Below are 16,758 nucleotides of genomic sequence, written 5' to 3'. Positions count from 1 at the left end.
CTAGGTGGAAATTTCCCTCCAAGTCATGGCTCTTGGCCCTGCCCTGTGCCTTCACCTCTTTCCCATGGCCCATCAGGTACAGCTCTCAATTGGTCTAGAAGTTGGACCATGTAAAGCCTTTCAGTTATCCAGGATACCTTGTCTAGGGGGAGTCATTGAGGTGGGGTCCACAACCATTAGCACTGCAGAGGGTCTGCTTGGCACCAACTGCCTGTCATACATCAGCTGGAGGCAAGCTGCCTCCTGAAAACTTTCAATCAGCTACTCAATATTAGGTGTATTGACAGTGACAGTGACCAGGTCTCCCCTCTCCAGTGGGTCTAGACCTCCAGCCCAGTGCCCTTTGGCTTATGGACCAGGGCTCCTGAGGGTCATCCACAGTAAGACACAGGGAAACAGGGGACAGTAGGAGCCATGATTTCTGTACATACCTCAGGCTCGCTACCTCACTCTTCCACACCACTACAAATCACTCATCCTGAAGTTACTATTCCCTGCTGCAAGAAACTTTTCCAGGCAGAGGCTGATTTTTTTCCAGAAGATGATTTTCCTGGCAGAAGGCATCAAATCTGAAAGGCTCATCAAGAAATGTCTGTGGAACCAGAGAGCTCACTTCATGATGTGGCTGCAGTCCCACCCCCACACTTCGCACAACAGAAAACTGAGTGAAGGATTGAATTTAGGGAGTAGAACCCCAAGCAATGCTCAGCTGATAGAAGGAAATGCTTTAGCTCTTGTGGGCCATAAACCCTGGGAACAAACTGCAGCTGTGTAGAGAGAAAAAAGCATTTAGCTGATTACCAAGAACCATTGTGACTCAGGGAAGCTATACAAGGAGCTGAGAATAAGAGCTGGTAAGCATTGCAATAGAGTCTTTTGTCTTCTGTTTGAACTTAGATAAGAGATGTGTGATTGTTTGTCTTTTGTCTAACACCTGTCTGAGCCTTGCCAAGGGATGTGTGCTCCCTGGCATTTCCTCAGTAGCCAATCATGAATCTGTGACTGTTGCACAGACACATCTAACAACCAATCACGAGTTGCTTTTGATTGTGTTAGCCTATATAAAGAAAAGGCTTTGTACAATGAAGAGACATTTTGCTTGTACCAAGCTTTGTCTCATCTCTCAATTGCAGTAACTGAGGTATCAATTTTGGCCCTTTTGGAACACAAGGTGGGGAACAGAATTCAACAAGGCCCTGGGGACACATTGAGGGATTTTGTTCTCCTCACCCTCCCCAGGAGGGATGTCCTTTGGGTAAGATGTGCCCTTAGTCCCTACTGAGTGATTTTTTCCCACTGGATTTTCTCAGAGCTGCAAGGCAACTGCTGCAGCTCAGTTCTTAGCACCACCAAGCTTAAAGAATCTATACATATGGTGCAAGAGTTAACAAACCCTGTGACTGGTGCATCTGACTGCTGAACTGCAAGTAACCTACAGCAAAAGAGTTCATGTGTCTGGTGTTGGATGTATTGGAACCCACCCTAATCAGCATCCTATGAAGAGACAAAACCACAAAAGCACTGAGCCCCTCCGATCCCTGAGCACTCAGCTGGAATGCAAGGGCATTCACCTCTTAGCAAATATATTCCTCACTTCACACAACACCCATGGTGGAAAAGGGGAACCTGAGACTCATTCACCACCTTCTGCCTCTCCAGCCACAGACACTGTGCTCTTCTGGAAGAGGACCTTGTCCTGAAGATCCATGGGTGCTCAGGGAAAGCAGCACTACCAAGGGAGAAGTGAGGGCCCCTGATTCCAAGCTCAGCCTTGCCCAGCCACATTTCCTCCCTCCTCTGGCTTCTTGCACAGCCAAGCAAGCTCCTGCACCATGGTGTCACCCACAGCACAGAGGTACAAGGCACTGTCAGAGACCTCCACTTCCTCCAGCTACAACAGGCTGTATTTCCCCGTGGTGTTCAGCAGCGTGGTCAGACGGCCGCTGTGCTTGGGGCCAGCTGCTGCCTGGTACGAGAGCAGCTGGGGAGCTTGGCCTTTCTTCTGCTGGCACCAGAGCAAGCCTCAAAAGTCAGTTGTCTGGTATGTGCATTTGGTCAGGAAGTTTTCTCCCTTCTTGCTGGGTGACAGTGACCTGCCCCATGGTGCCTGGAAGAAAGCAAATGTCACTAGCTCCACAAGGAAGTGCTCTAGGAAGCAAACCAGGAGTGGATGCAAAACCCTGGTGGAGAAAGCTTCCTTTGCCTGCCACAGCATCTTGAGGCCTTGGCACATTCAGGTGCAGAGTAGTTTTGGGTGGGAGCTGATCCTGAGGAGACCTGTGCAGTGCTCCTGCTTCTCCTCTCTCTTTTGTGACTGTCTGGAGGATCAGGGAACAGCCTCTCATGCCTGATCATTGTGTGCTGGGACCAGCACCCATCAGCAAGTTGAGGGGCCCATGGAGCTACAACAAAAAGATTCATCCTGCTTCCTCATCCCTGTCACCTCTCAGGGCTTCTAAGTAGTTGATTAAATTCAATGCTCAGCTGACTGGACAAAAGAGGGAGCTCTTGATGTGTTGTCATCCAGGAGAGAACTGGAGGCCATGGTAGGTAGGTGCTGGCCAGAAGAGGCATTCAAGTTCCTATTGCAGCTTTGAACAGAACTCCAAATTTGCATTGAGAAGGGAGAAAAGTGGGAGAGCAGAGACAGCTGAGATCTAGCCTGGGGGCAGCAGGTAGATGAGTAGAGACATGAACAGAGATCTGGATCAAAGGGGAGAGAAAAGAAGGTGGTATCTGAGATATCCCTCCTCTCCTCTCTGCAAGAGTAGAATCTTGAGCCAAGGAGTGCAGAACCCCAGGAGTGAGCTGACATTTCCCAGCGTTTTCCTGGAACTGAAGAGAATTTCCCCACAGGGACCTGCTGAGGCTGCTCAGTTTCCTGGGCAGAAGAAGAAAGAGGCAGTGAGGAAGAGCCAGGACTTACCCAGCCACTGCCCCAGGAAGGCAGTGAGGATGAGATAGGTGAGGAGCATGTGGAGACCAAGCTGCCTGTGGAGTGAGAGTCAGCAAAGCACCTCCTGGAAATGACTCTGCTGGGGGAGCCAAGGAAGCAGTGGGCAAGGGAAAAGATCTTTTCTTCCTGTGCCTGAGAAGCAACTTCTGGGGCTCTCCCTCCTCCAGCAGCAGCCCCTGTGGCTCCCTCAGCCAAAGGCATTCTGAACAGTGAGGGGCCCTGCGGGCTCTCTCCACACCTGCAGGAAGATTGACTTCTGCACTGGTACCGAGAGCAGAAATGGAGTCAGAGGCCTCCACAGGCCACCACCCTTGCTGACCCCAGTGACACAGCCCTGGCAGTCTCTCCTTCCTTCATGCCTCTGCCTCCCCTCACAATCTGTCCTGGAGAACCTCCAGAGAGCTTTGGAATGCCTCCAGGGACAGAGACTCCACAGTGTCTCTGTGCCTCCTGTGCCAGTGCTCCCTCACCCTCACACAGTGTTTCCTTATGCTCAGAATGAATCTTTGCTGATTGCCTTTGTGCCCAGAGCCTCTTGGCCACTCACTGGGTGCCATGGAGCAGAGCCTGCCTCTGCCTTCTTCACAGCTGCCCTCAGCTATTTGCTCAGATTCTCTTCTGCCAGGTAAACCATCCCAGCTCTCAGCCTGGCACCACGGGAGAGCTGTTCCAGTCTCCTCCTCACCCAGCGAGGTTCTCCTCCTGAGTGTCTGCAGCGTGTCTGTGACACACAGCTCCCAGGGACAACAGCCCCTCAGCCTCTGCACTCACAAGCACAGCCACATTCCTGCACCTCTTGGACATCACCACAGGCCTCAGACCAAAATCTGGCCCTGCCTGCAGCCTGGGCTCTCTCACCCAGCACCAGGTCTCCTCCTTCTTTCTGGCCAGGCCTGTGGCTGTTGGATCTTCGCCCATTTACTGGCTCCCATCTCTCTCTTTCACAGCAGTGTGCCCAGTCACAGGCACTCACACAGAAGTTACTGTAAGTGGCATGGACAGCCCTCAACAAAGCTCCATTTTGTCTACCCAGAGGTGGAGGAGGCAGACAGCCCAAGAGGCTGAACTGGGAATTTTGTCCATGTGTTGCCTGCTGGGTCTTGCTCACAAGTTGAGGCTTTTGCTGATCCCCAGATGCACAAATGGGAAGACATTTTCCCTCCATAGGTTCCTTTAGCTGGGTAGAAAAGCCTCAGGAGCTTTCATGTGTCCTACCAAGAAGCTCTTTGTCCAACAGTAACAGCTAAACAAGCAGCTGAGATACTTCTGAGTACTCACTGCTGTGTCCTGCTCAGTTTCAGCAGCTCAAGGTGTGCTTGAGTCTGCTGTAGCAGTGGATCCTCATGCCAAAGGAGGCCAACAGCATCCTGTACTGCAGCATGAAGGGCAGCAGCAAGGGGCTGCAGCATCTCTCCTCTGAGGGTAGGCAGTGTTGAGGCTTGGTAAAAGGCGGCTCCTGGGAGAATCCCAGCAATGTGTGTGAATAGGTGATGGGGGGGAAGGAAAAAGAGACTCTTCTCAGTCTGACCACAGACATTGAATAGCTCTGTCATATCTGCCAGCCACAGAGCTCTGCAGGCACTCTCTGGAACCCACAGTCCCTGCCTAGAGGCCTCCTTCCAGCTTTCAGTCACCTCAGACCTCCAGCCCCTGGGGACAACTCAGCTAATCTGTTTGTGACTCTGTTTGCTGTCCGCGCAGCAAACCCGGCAGAGTCTCACAGCACCTCCGGGCCGCAACGGCACCGCTGCACGTGCCAGGGCCGCGGCCGCTCTCTCGCGGGAAGCACCCGGGGCCGGGCGGGGCTGGCGGGCGGAACGGCAGCGCCCCCTGGCGTGCCCACTACCGCGTGTCCCGCCGGCCCTGCCCCACCCGTGGCGGCCACAGCCCCGGCTCTGCGACCCGCGTCTCCCGGGGCGCAGGAATGCGCTGCCGTGTCCCTGAGCCGGGGCCGGGCGAGCCGCAGGGTGCTGGGCCAATGGTTTGCTGCCACCGACAGCTGCCCCGCAGGCGATTGCAGCTCCTTGGATCCTGAAAGAGCTCGAACGAGGAGCGTGGGACCTTGGCTCGGGAGCTGCTGGTACCGGTAGATGAAGTCGAGTACATTTGCGTTGGGATGTGAGCAGCTAAAGGCGATGCTGGCGCCCTCGGTTGTTTCTGCTGACAGGTTCTTGCTGCACCTGGGCTCCTCCTGCAGCTGCTGCTGAGGAGAGAATAATCACTTTGCTTCAGCAGCAGAGACTATGACAGCTGGCAGATGATGGAGATAGGTTCTGGACAGAGAATTTCTCTGAGAGTGATTAATTTGCAACAAGAATCATAAAAAGGCAGAGGCTGAACAGAACCTCTGGAGAGAGTCCAACCCTTCTTCCAAAGCAGGATCACTTAGGGCAGGTCACACAGGAACACATCCAGATGGGTCTTGGAAGCCTTTGGAGGAGATTCCACAACCTCTCTGGGCACTTGGGAAGGGTTGCTTGGAAAGGAATGTACCACTAGGATGATGGGGAATGGTTTGAAGCTGGAGCAGAGTAGATTTAGGTCAGATATTAGGAGAAAGTTCTTTACAGTGGTAAAATACTGGAACAGGTTGGCCAGGATGTGGTTGAGGCCCCATCCCTGGAGATGTTCAAGATCAGACTTGATGATGCCCTGAGCAGGCTGATATAGTTGGAGGCGTCCCTGTTCACTGCAGGGCAGTTGGACAAGATGACCTTTGAGGCTCCCTTCCAACATAGTGCAATCTGTGAATCTGTGAACCTGTTCCTGGGCTCCAGTACTGTTACAGGAAAGTTTTTCCTCATGTTGAGGTAGAACTTCCTGTGTTCCAGTTCTTGTTTGTTGCCCCACGCTATCACTTCGCCTTGCCTCCCCTTGCCTCCCCTTGCACCCCCTCCCCTCCCCTTGCCTCCCCTCCCCTCCCCTCCCCTTGCCTCCCCTCCCCTTGCCTCCCCTCCCCTTCCCTCCCCTCCCCTTCCCTCCCCTTGCCTCCCCTTCCCTCCCCTTGCCTCCCCTCTCCTCTCCTTGCCTCTCCTAGCCTCCCCTCCCTTCTTCTTGCCTCCCCTCCCCTCAGCTCCCCTCACCTCCACCAGCTCTGCCCAGGGGCTGCACCCTGTGCCAGTGCCACTCTGGATGTGGTCTGGGGCTGGCTGCACTCAGGGGTCTGCAGGGCTGCCCAGCTTGCTTCTACCAAATGGCCTCACCCCGCTCTCCATCAAGACCTCCTTAGCAAGAAGCAGCCTCCCCAGAGCCATCTGCAGCCTGCCCCAGCAGCAGGCCCTTGTCCCAAGTCATGGAGCAGCTTCCCTGAGCTGGTTGAGTTCTGGAGCTGTGAATGGGGTGAGGAGGCCAAGAGCCTCCCTTCAGCTGCCCCCTGCACTGCCAGCACCGTGCCTGAAAGTGATGCTGAGGCATAGGTGGGGGTGAGGGCAAATGTGGCTGTGAGTGGGCAGGGGTGGTGGGGAATGACAATCATAGGCAAGTCAGAAGGGAGCTCCAGAGGTCACCTCAGTCATCATCCATGTGGAACAGTTCCCACTAGACCAGACTCCTGCAGGCTGGGAGTAGCAGAAATTCCCAGAGAAATCCCTCCCAGGTCTTGCCATTGCTGTACCCTGCTGCATAATTGGAGCTCTCCATGTTCCAGCAGCTTTCAATTGCCTCTGCTTCAGTCACAGAACACTGCACTTCCATGGTCCCTCCATCCCTTGAACTGGTAGTTCCTGGTCCTGCTGGTGACAAGATGGCTAACTGAGATGCCTACCTACCAGCTGGGCTTTGCACCTTGGTGATGACTCTCTATCCAGACAGATGTCGACCCACTCTGTAATCCCCTGACTGAATCTATTCATCTCCAGTTTAGTCATAAATGAAGTACGGGAGAGGCTGTCAAAGGTGTTGCTGAACTCCAGGCACACACCTCCCCTGCCCTTCCCTTCATCCACAGCTCCTCTTACCTCACAGCAAAGAGCCATCAGGTTATCCCTCAGACACACTAGAGCCTCAGCAGTGAGAAGTCTTCTGTGTACTGCAAAGTGATCTCATTTTGGGAGGGTGTGGTGGGTTGACCCAGGCTGGATGCAAGCTGCTCTGTCAGAACCCTTCTCAGCCAGTTAGAGGAGAGAAAAGATAACAAAAGGCTGCTGGGTGGAGATGAGGACAGGAAAAGACTTCAGCAATTTCTACCACAGGCAGAACAGACTAGACTTGGGAAAATTAATTTAATTGATCAACAATCAAATGAGAGTAGTGAGAAATAAATGAGAATAAACCATCCCTTCCTTCTTCCTGGGTTGAGGAAGCCCTGGTACACATTGCCCAGTGAGACTTCCTATTTGTGTGAGTAGAATGGGAAATTGCATAGGATAATGAAATGAGTTTGTATAAATAAATGTGAAATAGAATAAGTAAAGTAGAGAAACCTTTATGATTATCTGGTTAGGCTTTGTTTTCTTTGAGAACACAGCTGGAGAAGGAGCATCCTTGTGAAAGAGAAATGCAAGCCCTCAGGAAAGGAGGTGATGAATTGCATAAGGAAGGTGATAAAGTGTGAGTTAAGCAGAATCCTTGAAGACTAGAAAAAACAGAAAACCTTCTAAACAGATAAGGCTTTTACTAATGAGTCCACACCTCTCTGAACGTGAGTGAACCTCGGGGTCAGCTAGCAGACAGACCGAAGAGGACACTGGGGGGATGTCTTCTGAAACCCCCTCCCCAGAATTCATCGGAGGATGGGAGTGTGCATGCAGAAGAAGAGACATTTGCATATATTAGCCTGACCTGCAAGAGAGTACTGAATATGGTAATGATTTATCAGAAGAGTGATGAATTTGTATTGATGTGTGTTTTATAATGCTGTAACCAAATCCTCTTCGGGTCCCTGGACTTTGTGCACTGATTTGCCAGGCGTCCAGTGTCAGCGAACGATTGCTGCCTTTGCTCCCAGGAACTTTCAGCCTGCTCTCAGAGATTTTCAATCCAATATTTTCAGTAATACTTGAAGATACTGAAAAGACATCTGGACAGCGTTAGGAGAAAGTAACCCAGCAGCAGAGTCCACCTGCCTGGGAAGCTGATCATAAGTGAGCACATGCTCTTGCAATGAAGCCCCTGGGGGACCAGACAAGGATTGTAGGGTCCTTTCCTGGAAACAGCCACAGGAAACCCCATGTGACCGTTCGAGGCTGTGCCATTGAGGAAGAGGCACTCTGGCTAAATGTTTATAAAATATTTTGTATTCTAAACGAATTTCATTGGCGAATTAAGGGGGAGGTGAGATTGTTAGACCCAGCGCGGCTGGGACTTTCGGGCAGTTTCCTCCCTTCGCTTTTCCTTTCAGCTGGACTGCTTCTGGGCTTCTGGCCAACTAACAGATAAGAGATACTAACTCCTTTACCAGGCCTTCTTTTTCTGCCTCGTTAACCACCCTTTTCTCTTTTCTAACCCTCTTTGGGGGAGAAGGGAGGTAGAGGGGTGAAGGGGGCACAGGGTGAAGCCCCCTCTGGTGGGGGTCTGGTTTCTGATTGTGTTTCTTTGCTATATATTCCTGTATATATTGTAAAATACTTGTATATGTCATGTTACATATAATCTGCTTCCTATATATGCTTGTAAACATAGTCTGCTTTTCTCCGACTGAGTTTAGCTGTGGTTTCTTTCTCTGTGGGGGAGGGAGAGCTAGGCTCTCTCTCAACCCACCACACCCCAACCAGGACAAAATTGCTTTCCTGCATTGGCTTCATTTGGCACTTGAGGTGAGGCTTCTGCTGGCACTGACACCTTCCTGCCATGGACATCCTGGGGTGTCTCAGTCCCAGCACAAAAAAGAAGCCTCCATGAAGGAATGGGTTGGGCATGAGGCAGGAAATGAAAAGGCAGCGTTGGGAAAGCAAGCATCCAGCCCATGCCATGAGCTGGGATGTTTCCTCTTCATCATCAGCACCTTCACAAATGGCCACTCCAGAGCCATTCAAGTTTTCCACAGCCCAGCCTCTGCCTCCACCTGGATCCCTTTTTGGTGTCATTGCCTCAGGTTGCTGTGTAAGAAAGGCATTGGCTTGGGTGCTGGGGGATGAGGTGGGGACACAAGTGGCCAATTCATCATTCCCAGAGGAAGGAAAGAGTAGGGAACACAGCAGTGAGGCCCTTACAGGCACTGTCCCTTGGAGCTGAGGGAGACATCCCTGGCTCCTGCACAGGCAGTGGGAATCAGGCCCTGCTTCTGACAGCTCAACTCAGATACAGTCCCTTGGCCTCCAAGCAGGTCCTGCAGACAAAGAGCCCAATCACTGCTTCCTCAGTGAGGAGCTCAGTGCTGCTGGAGGCTCTGAGGTGCCAGCAGCTCACAAGGCTATGAAGAAAGGATTTCCTCACGGTTTGAGTAGCCCTGTGCTGGGAAAAGAAACTCACTCAGAAGAAGGCCCCAAATGATACAGGAGTGGGGATCATTGAGAATCCAAGCATGGTGGGAGATGGAAGGAAACACTGGCGATCACCTATTTCAACCTTTCTCCTAATGCAGGATCACCCAGAGCAGGTTACACAGTGTCAAGGTGACAGAAAAGGAGACTTCATAATCTCCCTGGGCTGTTGGCACCCTCACAGGAAAGTGTTTTTTGTCATGTTCATATGGAACTTCCTGGGTTCCAGTTTATGCCCTTGTCCTGTCACTGGGCACCCCTGAAAAGAGCCCATGGCCATTCTCTTCACCTCTTCCCAAAGTCAGCTCTTGTCCAGGCAGGGCCTTTTGCCTATCTCTGCCTGGTGGAAGGCTCACCTATAGTAGCATCTGTGCTGCCTTGTCCCACTGCTGTAGAAATGAGGCAGGACTAAGGGAGGCCTCCAAGCTGAGCAGAGTACACTGAGAAGAGGAGGTCCTACATATCCCATTCCTCCCCTGGCTTCTTGCACAGCCAAGCAAGCTCCTGCACCATGGTGTCACCCACAGCACAGAGGTACAAGGCACTGTCAGAGACCTCCACCTCTACCTCCACCTCCTCCAGCTGCAGCAGGCTGTATTTCCCCGTGGTGTTCAGCAGTGTGGTCAGACGGCTGCTGTGCTTGGGGCCAGCTGCTGCCTGGTACGAGAGCAGCTGGGGAGCTTGGCCTTTCTTCTGCTGGTACCAGAACAAGCTGTTAAAGCTGGAGGTCTGGTATGTGCATTTGGTGTGGAAGGTGTCTCCCTGCTTCACTGTGACTTGTCCTTCTTGCTGGGTGACAGTGACCTGCCCCATGGTGCCTGGAAGAGAGCAAAGGTCAAGGACTGTGCAGGGAAAGATTCTGAGGTGCAGAACAAGAGGAGATGCAAAGTGTCAGAGAAGAAGACTCTTGGCGCCTAGAGCTGCAGCAGAGCCCCATGGATGGGCACAGCAAGGTGGTGTCTTTGGGCAGGAGGTCTGAGACCTCAGCTCAGTGTGGTTCCCGCAGCACAAGAATGCCAGTTCCCTCCCACAGAGATACCCCAGAGAGATCTGAGCTTTCACCCAGCTCTTCCCTCCTGACTCTTCTGCTGCCCAGAGTCTCTAGGGAACAGACTGTACTGCCTCCAGGACACTTTCTGCCATGTGAGAGACTCTGCCAGTTCCTTGAGGCTGTTCCCTGTGGAGATTGAGAGGGAATGGAGAGCCAGGGCATGCTGAATGACATGTGCCAGCCAGGAGAGGGACTGGGACAACATCAGAATGTCAGTGGCATGAGAGAGCTTTCACGTCCCTGCCTCAGCTCTCCAAAGCCCGCTGTGTTTGGGCTTCAAGGTCAGAAAATGTGCAGTGCTGAGAGGCAAAAGAGCTTCTGCAGTGCCATGGCTGTGAAACACTGGGCCCAGACAGAGCAGCAGAGAGGGGCTGAGAGAGGTGGACAGTTGGCAAGAGGATAGGAAGGCAAGAGGGCTGAGATGGTCGGGAGAGGAGCTGCTGCTTCTGCATCTGAGCTCTCCTGTTCCATCAGCACCAGCCCCTTGAGAAAGCAGCTGCAAAACCACCTGTGTGAGCTGAGGCTTCCCAAGCCTGGCCCATAAGTGCAGAGCAGCTCCTGCAGAGTTCTGCTGAGGGGATGAGGGTGCCCTGGGCAGAAGAAGAACCATGCTTGCAGTGCAAGGCAGTGCTTACCCTGTGGTTGCCTCAGGAAGGCAGCCAGGAGGAGATAGGCGAGGCGCATGCTGAGACCGATCCTGCTGCGTGTGTGAGAGAGACTCCAAAGGCCACAGGTCCCAGCCAGAGCCCCACGAGAGCAGAGCTGCCGGAAATGACTCTGCCAGGGGCACAGCCACTGCCATAGGGAGGAGAAAAAGCTGCTGCTCAGCACACCTGCAGTGCCTGTGCTGTGGTCTCCTCCAGCAGTGACACATGTTGCTCCTGCAGCCAACAGCTTCTGCTGCTCCCAGGGGAGGGATAAAAGGGGCATAGGCCTGTACCTGGTGACCAACCTCTCTGACACATTGCCCTCTGCATGTCTTGGGAGTCTTTCTTTGCTTGATGCCTTTTGCCTCCTCTCTCCCCAGCCTCAACCCACTTACTGGTTTGGTCTTTGACTCTTGCAGAGTGTCTATACCCAAGCTCCTGTCAGCATTCCAAGACTGCAGCTCTCACAAACAGAACTGTAAAGAACCCCAAACTCTGCAGACACTAAGTGCCCTTCTTTCTCCCACTATCTAAAACAGCTCTTTCAGGAACCAATACATGATGTGTCCTGCCAGACTGCTCATCCTGTCTTATGAATCTGCTTCTTAAACACTCAAGCAAAACAAAGCAACCTTCTCTGTTGACCAAAACCCTTACATTTTAAGTTTCCTCAAAACCACTTGGATCTGCACTTGTCCTCTCTTTAACTCTGACCTTGAAGAAACCTTCAGCCAGTGCCCAGCAGGCACCCCAGTCCTTCCCAACTCAGACCTAGAGCTGATGACTCCAGCACAATCCAAGCTCCATCAAGGAAGTGAAAGGTACCACATAATCTGTGCAGCCAGAAAGGGATTGCAGCTGTGCCTGGCTCCATATCCATCTCTCCAGCACTGCAGCATCTTTCCCTCTGGACTCATTCTCCTCCTCACTTGTCACCAGCTGCCAAAGGCTTCTCCATCTGTCTGACCAGGCTGAAGGCTCAGGCAGTTCCCAACTGCAAGGCAAGAAAGGGATTTCCCCTCCTTGGGTTAGTTTGCCCCAGGAAAGGATCCAAACTGGAGTGGAACCACTGATGTTGGAGTCTGAAATTACCATCATCAGAGTATGAGGTCTACAGAGGCAGTAAAAGGAAGGTTCAAGAGTCAGCAGATGCATTTCTGGACCTCTTCCTTGGACACATCTCCAGGAGGTTGGTGCCATCACCATTAGATTGCACTTGACTCCTTCTGACCCTATGAAACTGTGTGGTGCTCAGGAACAAAACTGCTCACAAAGCTGCACAGGAGAACAACACATGTAGGAGAACCATCAGTGTCAGACACTGCTGAGGTGACCAAGGGATATCCATGGCAGGGCGAGACCATTCTTGGGCAGGACAAGACTCTGGGCATTTCCATGGCAGTCTTTGTGTGCTGACAGACTGCAGCAAGGGGAGACCACTTAAATCTGGCCAGAATTTTTTCCTGAGGGCAGTGTGTGATGGGTTATGCCCATCCTGAAAGCAGGGGAGGGGAGGGGTTGTGAGAGCCTTGCTCTCCCCGGACAGGGTTTCCCCCTGGGAAACTGAGTTAATCTGTTCCACCCCACCTCCCTGTCCAGCAAAGCTATAAAGGGGAGGGTACTGCGACCATTTGGCTCTCTTTTGCTTCTGCCTTGCCTGGGTGAGAAGACCAAGAGTTGCTGCTGGCCTCCTGGTTCTCTGCCATGTGGTCGGGTCTGGTCTTTCTCCCTGCCGCATCCACGTTTCCCTGCAGGGCTGTTGGTTTTGTGTATCTCCCTATCCACCCTCGTTCCTTACCCATGTGAACCCTTCCTCTTATTGTGTTTTATATATAAACATTGTTTAAAGAAAATTTTAACTCTCTACTTCCAAACTGACTCCAAATTATTTCTTGGTAGATTTGCCTCCTTCCCTTTTTCCCTTATCTCCCTTTCTTTCCTTTTTCTTTTCTTCCCTTATCTCTCCATGTTCTTTCCCCTTCCCTTTTTTTTTCTCAATCAGGAAACAGGAAGGGGGAGCAGGGGAGGGATTCTGAGCTCTTAAATCCCAATTAAGGCTCAAACCACTACACAGTGTCAGGTGTGATTGGATCAAAATCAAGAAGCACAATTCACATACCTGGGGAGGCCACAAGTGACCATTGGGGTGAGCTGAGGAGAGACACGGACATGACAGGTCCTCATGCACAGGAGCCCAAGGCACCCACTGAGGATTGCTGAAGCTTCTTCCTTACAACAGCACTTCAAACAGCTCCAAAAGAGTATCCCAGGCTGACACCAGTTGTCTGCTCTGCAATCTTCCTTTGAATCTTGTGCCCACAAAGCAGCATTCCTTCCAATAAATCCTGGGGCCTTTTATCCCATTGACTACAAGAGGCCTTCACTGGGGTGTGGGCCTGACACAAACCTGGAGATGAAAAGGCAGCAGTGCAGGAGATGAAAGCACAGCCATGTCCGTAGCTGTGATGCTTTGCATTCAAGATGAGCTTGTGCAAAGATTGTTGCCTCTGCCAAGGTGCCTCTGGTCCTGCGGCAATGAGGGGCAGGTATAAAAGGCAGCCCAGGTCCTGCTCTCTCATCCACTTCTCCTGCCTCCTTCTCCCTTGGTGTAATGGGTTGGGGCAGATCCCCTCCCCACCACAGGCAGAAATAACGACTCAGGCAAACGGATTGCAAAAAGTGATGGAAAGTTTAAATAGGAAAACAATAACAAACAACAATGAAAGTTTTACAGAGTCCCACAAGCACCATGACAAAGAGAGAGAGATCCCAGAACATACCCAAGAACATCCCATCCCCACCTGGGGGTACACCCAACCCCCCCCCAGGGCTCTTTCTTCCCCCCCCCCCCAACCCAGCCTTGGGCCTGAGCAGGCCCAAGGGAGGCGGCTCACGCCATTTTACCTAGGCAGCAGCAGGGGACGAAAGAGGAAGTGAAGACCCCGCATGGACTTTTTATAGGGAAGCAGGGCATTATGGGAATGGAATACCTGGTCCCTGTGACCACCCCCTGGGCTGGGCCCACCCCTTGGGACCTCCCAGGTGTGGCCTGCGCAGTGGCATCTGGGCCAGCACCCAGCCTAAACCACAACACTTGGCAGCCAGGAAGCTCAGAAAATGGTGTTGCCAATGGACATCAGGAATTGGGAAAGGGTAAATAATCTTGTGGATGGCCCACAGTCCCTGTTCCACTTGTTCCCACCTTCATCACTCAAGTCTAGGGGGTATGACCAAGATGCATAGTCACTCACAGCAGGGACAGGTTCACCTTGCAGCCTTGTCACTCTTCCAGCACAGCATTTGGCAGGGCCCCCTGTTGACTATCTGTGTACGGCCATGGTGTTTCCAAGTTCATATTGGTGTCAGCTCCAGCAGGCCACTCACCCTTGTGAAACCAACAACCCCTTGGATGAAGGCAGCCCCAGGATGCTGCCTGGTGCCCTAACACACAACACTGTTCCCTGCTGCCTTGTCTTCCTCAAGCACATAGCAGCTTTCCTCACACCCAGGAACTCTACAGACACACAAATGCCACAATCCAGTTCTGGTCCCCATAGGTGCTCTGTGACCATAGATAACCCCAGCTCCACAGAGAAAGGACCTGGTTCTGTGGTCAGCATCATCCTTGAACTGCCCCTCAATGGCACAGGGCCTGCACCAGCCCAGCTATAGATGACATTTCTGAAGAGGCCCCACTGTGGCCAGGAAACATGAAGCAATGTGCCCTGTTTGCTGATGGGTCCTGTTGCATTGTCAGAAATGTGAGGTGGAAGGATGCTCCACGGAGCCCCCTATGACAAGTTGGAGGTACTGCCAAGTGGTTTAAGCCTCTGTGGTATCGAGAACTATGGTTGAATAGAGAGGCCTGGAAAACTGAGTACATAACAATTCCACAAACCCACCAAAGACTGACAATGGTGGAAGCAACCACTGGAAAGCTGCAAACATGTCTGGTGCCCCATGACCAAGAAATGCAGATTCTCTGCTGCCTGTCATGCTATCTGCACTGCTGACCTCCACTTGGAGTGACTTTTTTTCCCTCTTTAGGGGAGAGAAGAGGAAAGGGGAGGAGAGCTTAGATCCTTTCCACAGGGTACAGTCCTTCATGAACAGACTACTGCAGAGTGGGTGCCCCATAGAGTCACAGGTCCTTACATAAAACCTGCTTTGCTGTAGGCTCCTCTCCACAGGACCACAGTTCTTGCCAAAACCTGTTCCAGTTCTCCATGAGGTCATGACTTCCTTCAGGATGCATCTACCTTCTCCAGGAAGTCATTCTTTGCATAGCCATGGTCAAAAGCCAAAAGGGAGGCCCAATAAGTCACTCAGCATGAGGGTCCCAGTCCCTCAGATGACTCACAGATACCTCAGTGTTTGTGTCAAGATAAAGGCAATGGTCTTGCAGGGCAACCACCGGATAATTTTTGTAGCCCACCTCTGGACCCTCTCCATCAGAGGTCCATGTCCTTCCTGTATTGAGGGCCCCAGACCTGGGCATAGGGCCCCAGACCTGGGCATAGGGCTCCAGGTGAGGTCTCAGCAGAGCAAAGTGGCAGAATCACGTCACTCAATCTGCTGCCAATGCATTTTTTGATGCAGCCCAGGATGTGAAAGGCCTTCTGGGTGTAAACACACAGATTCTTCCCACCATGGGGAATCCAGAGCTGTGGCCGGGACATGTGAGCTTTGGAGTCTCTCTCACACATGCAGCAGGATCGGTCTCAGCACGTGCCTTGGCTATCTCATCCTGGCTGCCTTCCTGAGGCAACCACAGGGTAAGCACTGCCTTGCACTGCAAGCATGGTACCTCTTCTGCCCAGGAGACTCTCATGCCCCCAGCAGATTTCTGCAGGAGATGCTCTGGAACTATAAGCAAGTGATAGGAACCATTAGATCACACAGGTTGGTTTTCAAACCATTTTCTGGTGAAGTCCATATATATAACTGTATACTTCTATACATTATCTATTAAAATTAATATATAATTGCATTAAATGTATCAATTATAATGAATGCATTCATTATAATACTGAAAAATTCACTTCTGCAAGGACATTTTACATGTCAGTAGAGGACAAGCTTAGCATAATGAGCTGGGCAGCCCTTACGTTGTGGCACAATCCCCATCTCATACAGACAGCAGTGCTGCAGTGACATACTCCTGTGGCTGCAGCCAGGACAAGCAGGGCTTCTCACACACTTATGACATGAGGTTGGGGCAGGAAGCTCTCAGGTGTTCATCACGATCAGGATTAATAGCAGCTGGCCCTTGGAGTCTCACCAGCACACACTGGGTGCCTTTTTTCTGCAGAGGGAGTGCTCTCAAATTTGGGTTAATGTCAGGGTCTTGTCTTCCCATTTCCTGTAGCTTCAGAGAGGGCAGCCAACTTCAGAGGAACCTCTCATGACTCTGCTGCCTGCACTGCTGCATTCCTGACCTGGAACTGCTGAGGCCTTTCCTCCCAGCGCTCAGAAGAAGCTTTAGCTGGGGTGTGGTCCTGACACAAACCTGGAAATGAAAAGGCAGCAGTGCAGGAAATGAAAGCACAGCCATGTCCTTAGCTGTGATGCTTTGCATTCAAGATGAGCTTCTGCAAAGATTGTTACCTCTGCCAAGGTGCCTCTGGTCCTGCGGCAATGAGGGGCAGGTATAAAAGGCAGCCCAGGTCCTGCTCTCTCATCCAC

At 52.0% G+C, this 16,758-nt stretch overlaps 1 protein-coding gene across 1 annotated transcript in view; it reads right to left on the bottom strand.

The window, feature by feature from the left end:
* Nucleotides 1-11,328, bottom strand: part of LOC128898994 (M1-specific T cell receptor alpha chain-like) — a 176,387-nt gene extending 165,059 nt beyond the window's left edge. Inside the window, exons 1-2 of the mRNA XM_054176878.1 lie at nucleotides 11,062-11,328; nucleotides 9,897-10,193 (exon numbers count right to left, since the gene is read on the bottom strand). Of these exons, the coding sequence (XP_054032853.1) occupies nucleotides 9,897-10,193; nucleotides 11,062-11,110 (346 nt within the window). The 5' untranslated portion in view covers nucleotides 11,111-11,328. The remainder of the gene's footprint in view (nucleotides 1-9,896; nucleotides 10,194-11,061) is intronic.
* Between the last annotated feature and the right edge of the window lie 5,430 nt (nucleotides 11,329-16,758).

Source organism: Dryobates pubescens, chromosome 36, assembly GCF_014839835.1.
Source record: "Dryobates pubescens isolate bDryPub1 chromosome 36, bDryPub1.pri, whole genome shotgun sequence".
Lineage (NCBI taxonomy): Eukaryota > Metazoa > Chordata > Aves > Piciformes > Picidae > Dryobates > Dryobates pubescens.
The sequence above is the reverse complement of the archived record's forward strand: the minus strand, read 5'-3'. Positions and strand labels throughout refer to the sequence as shown.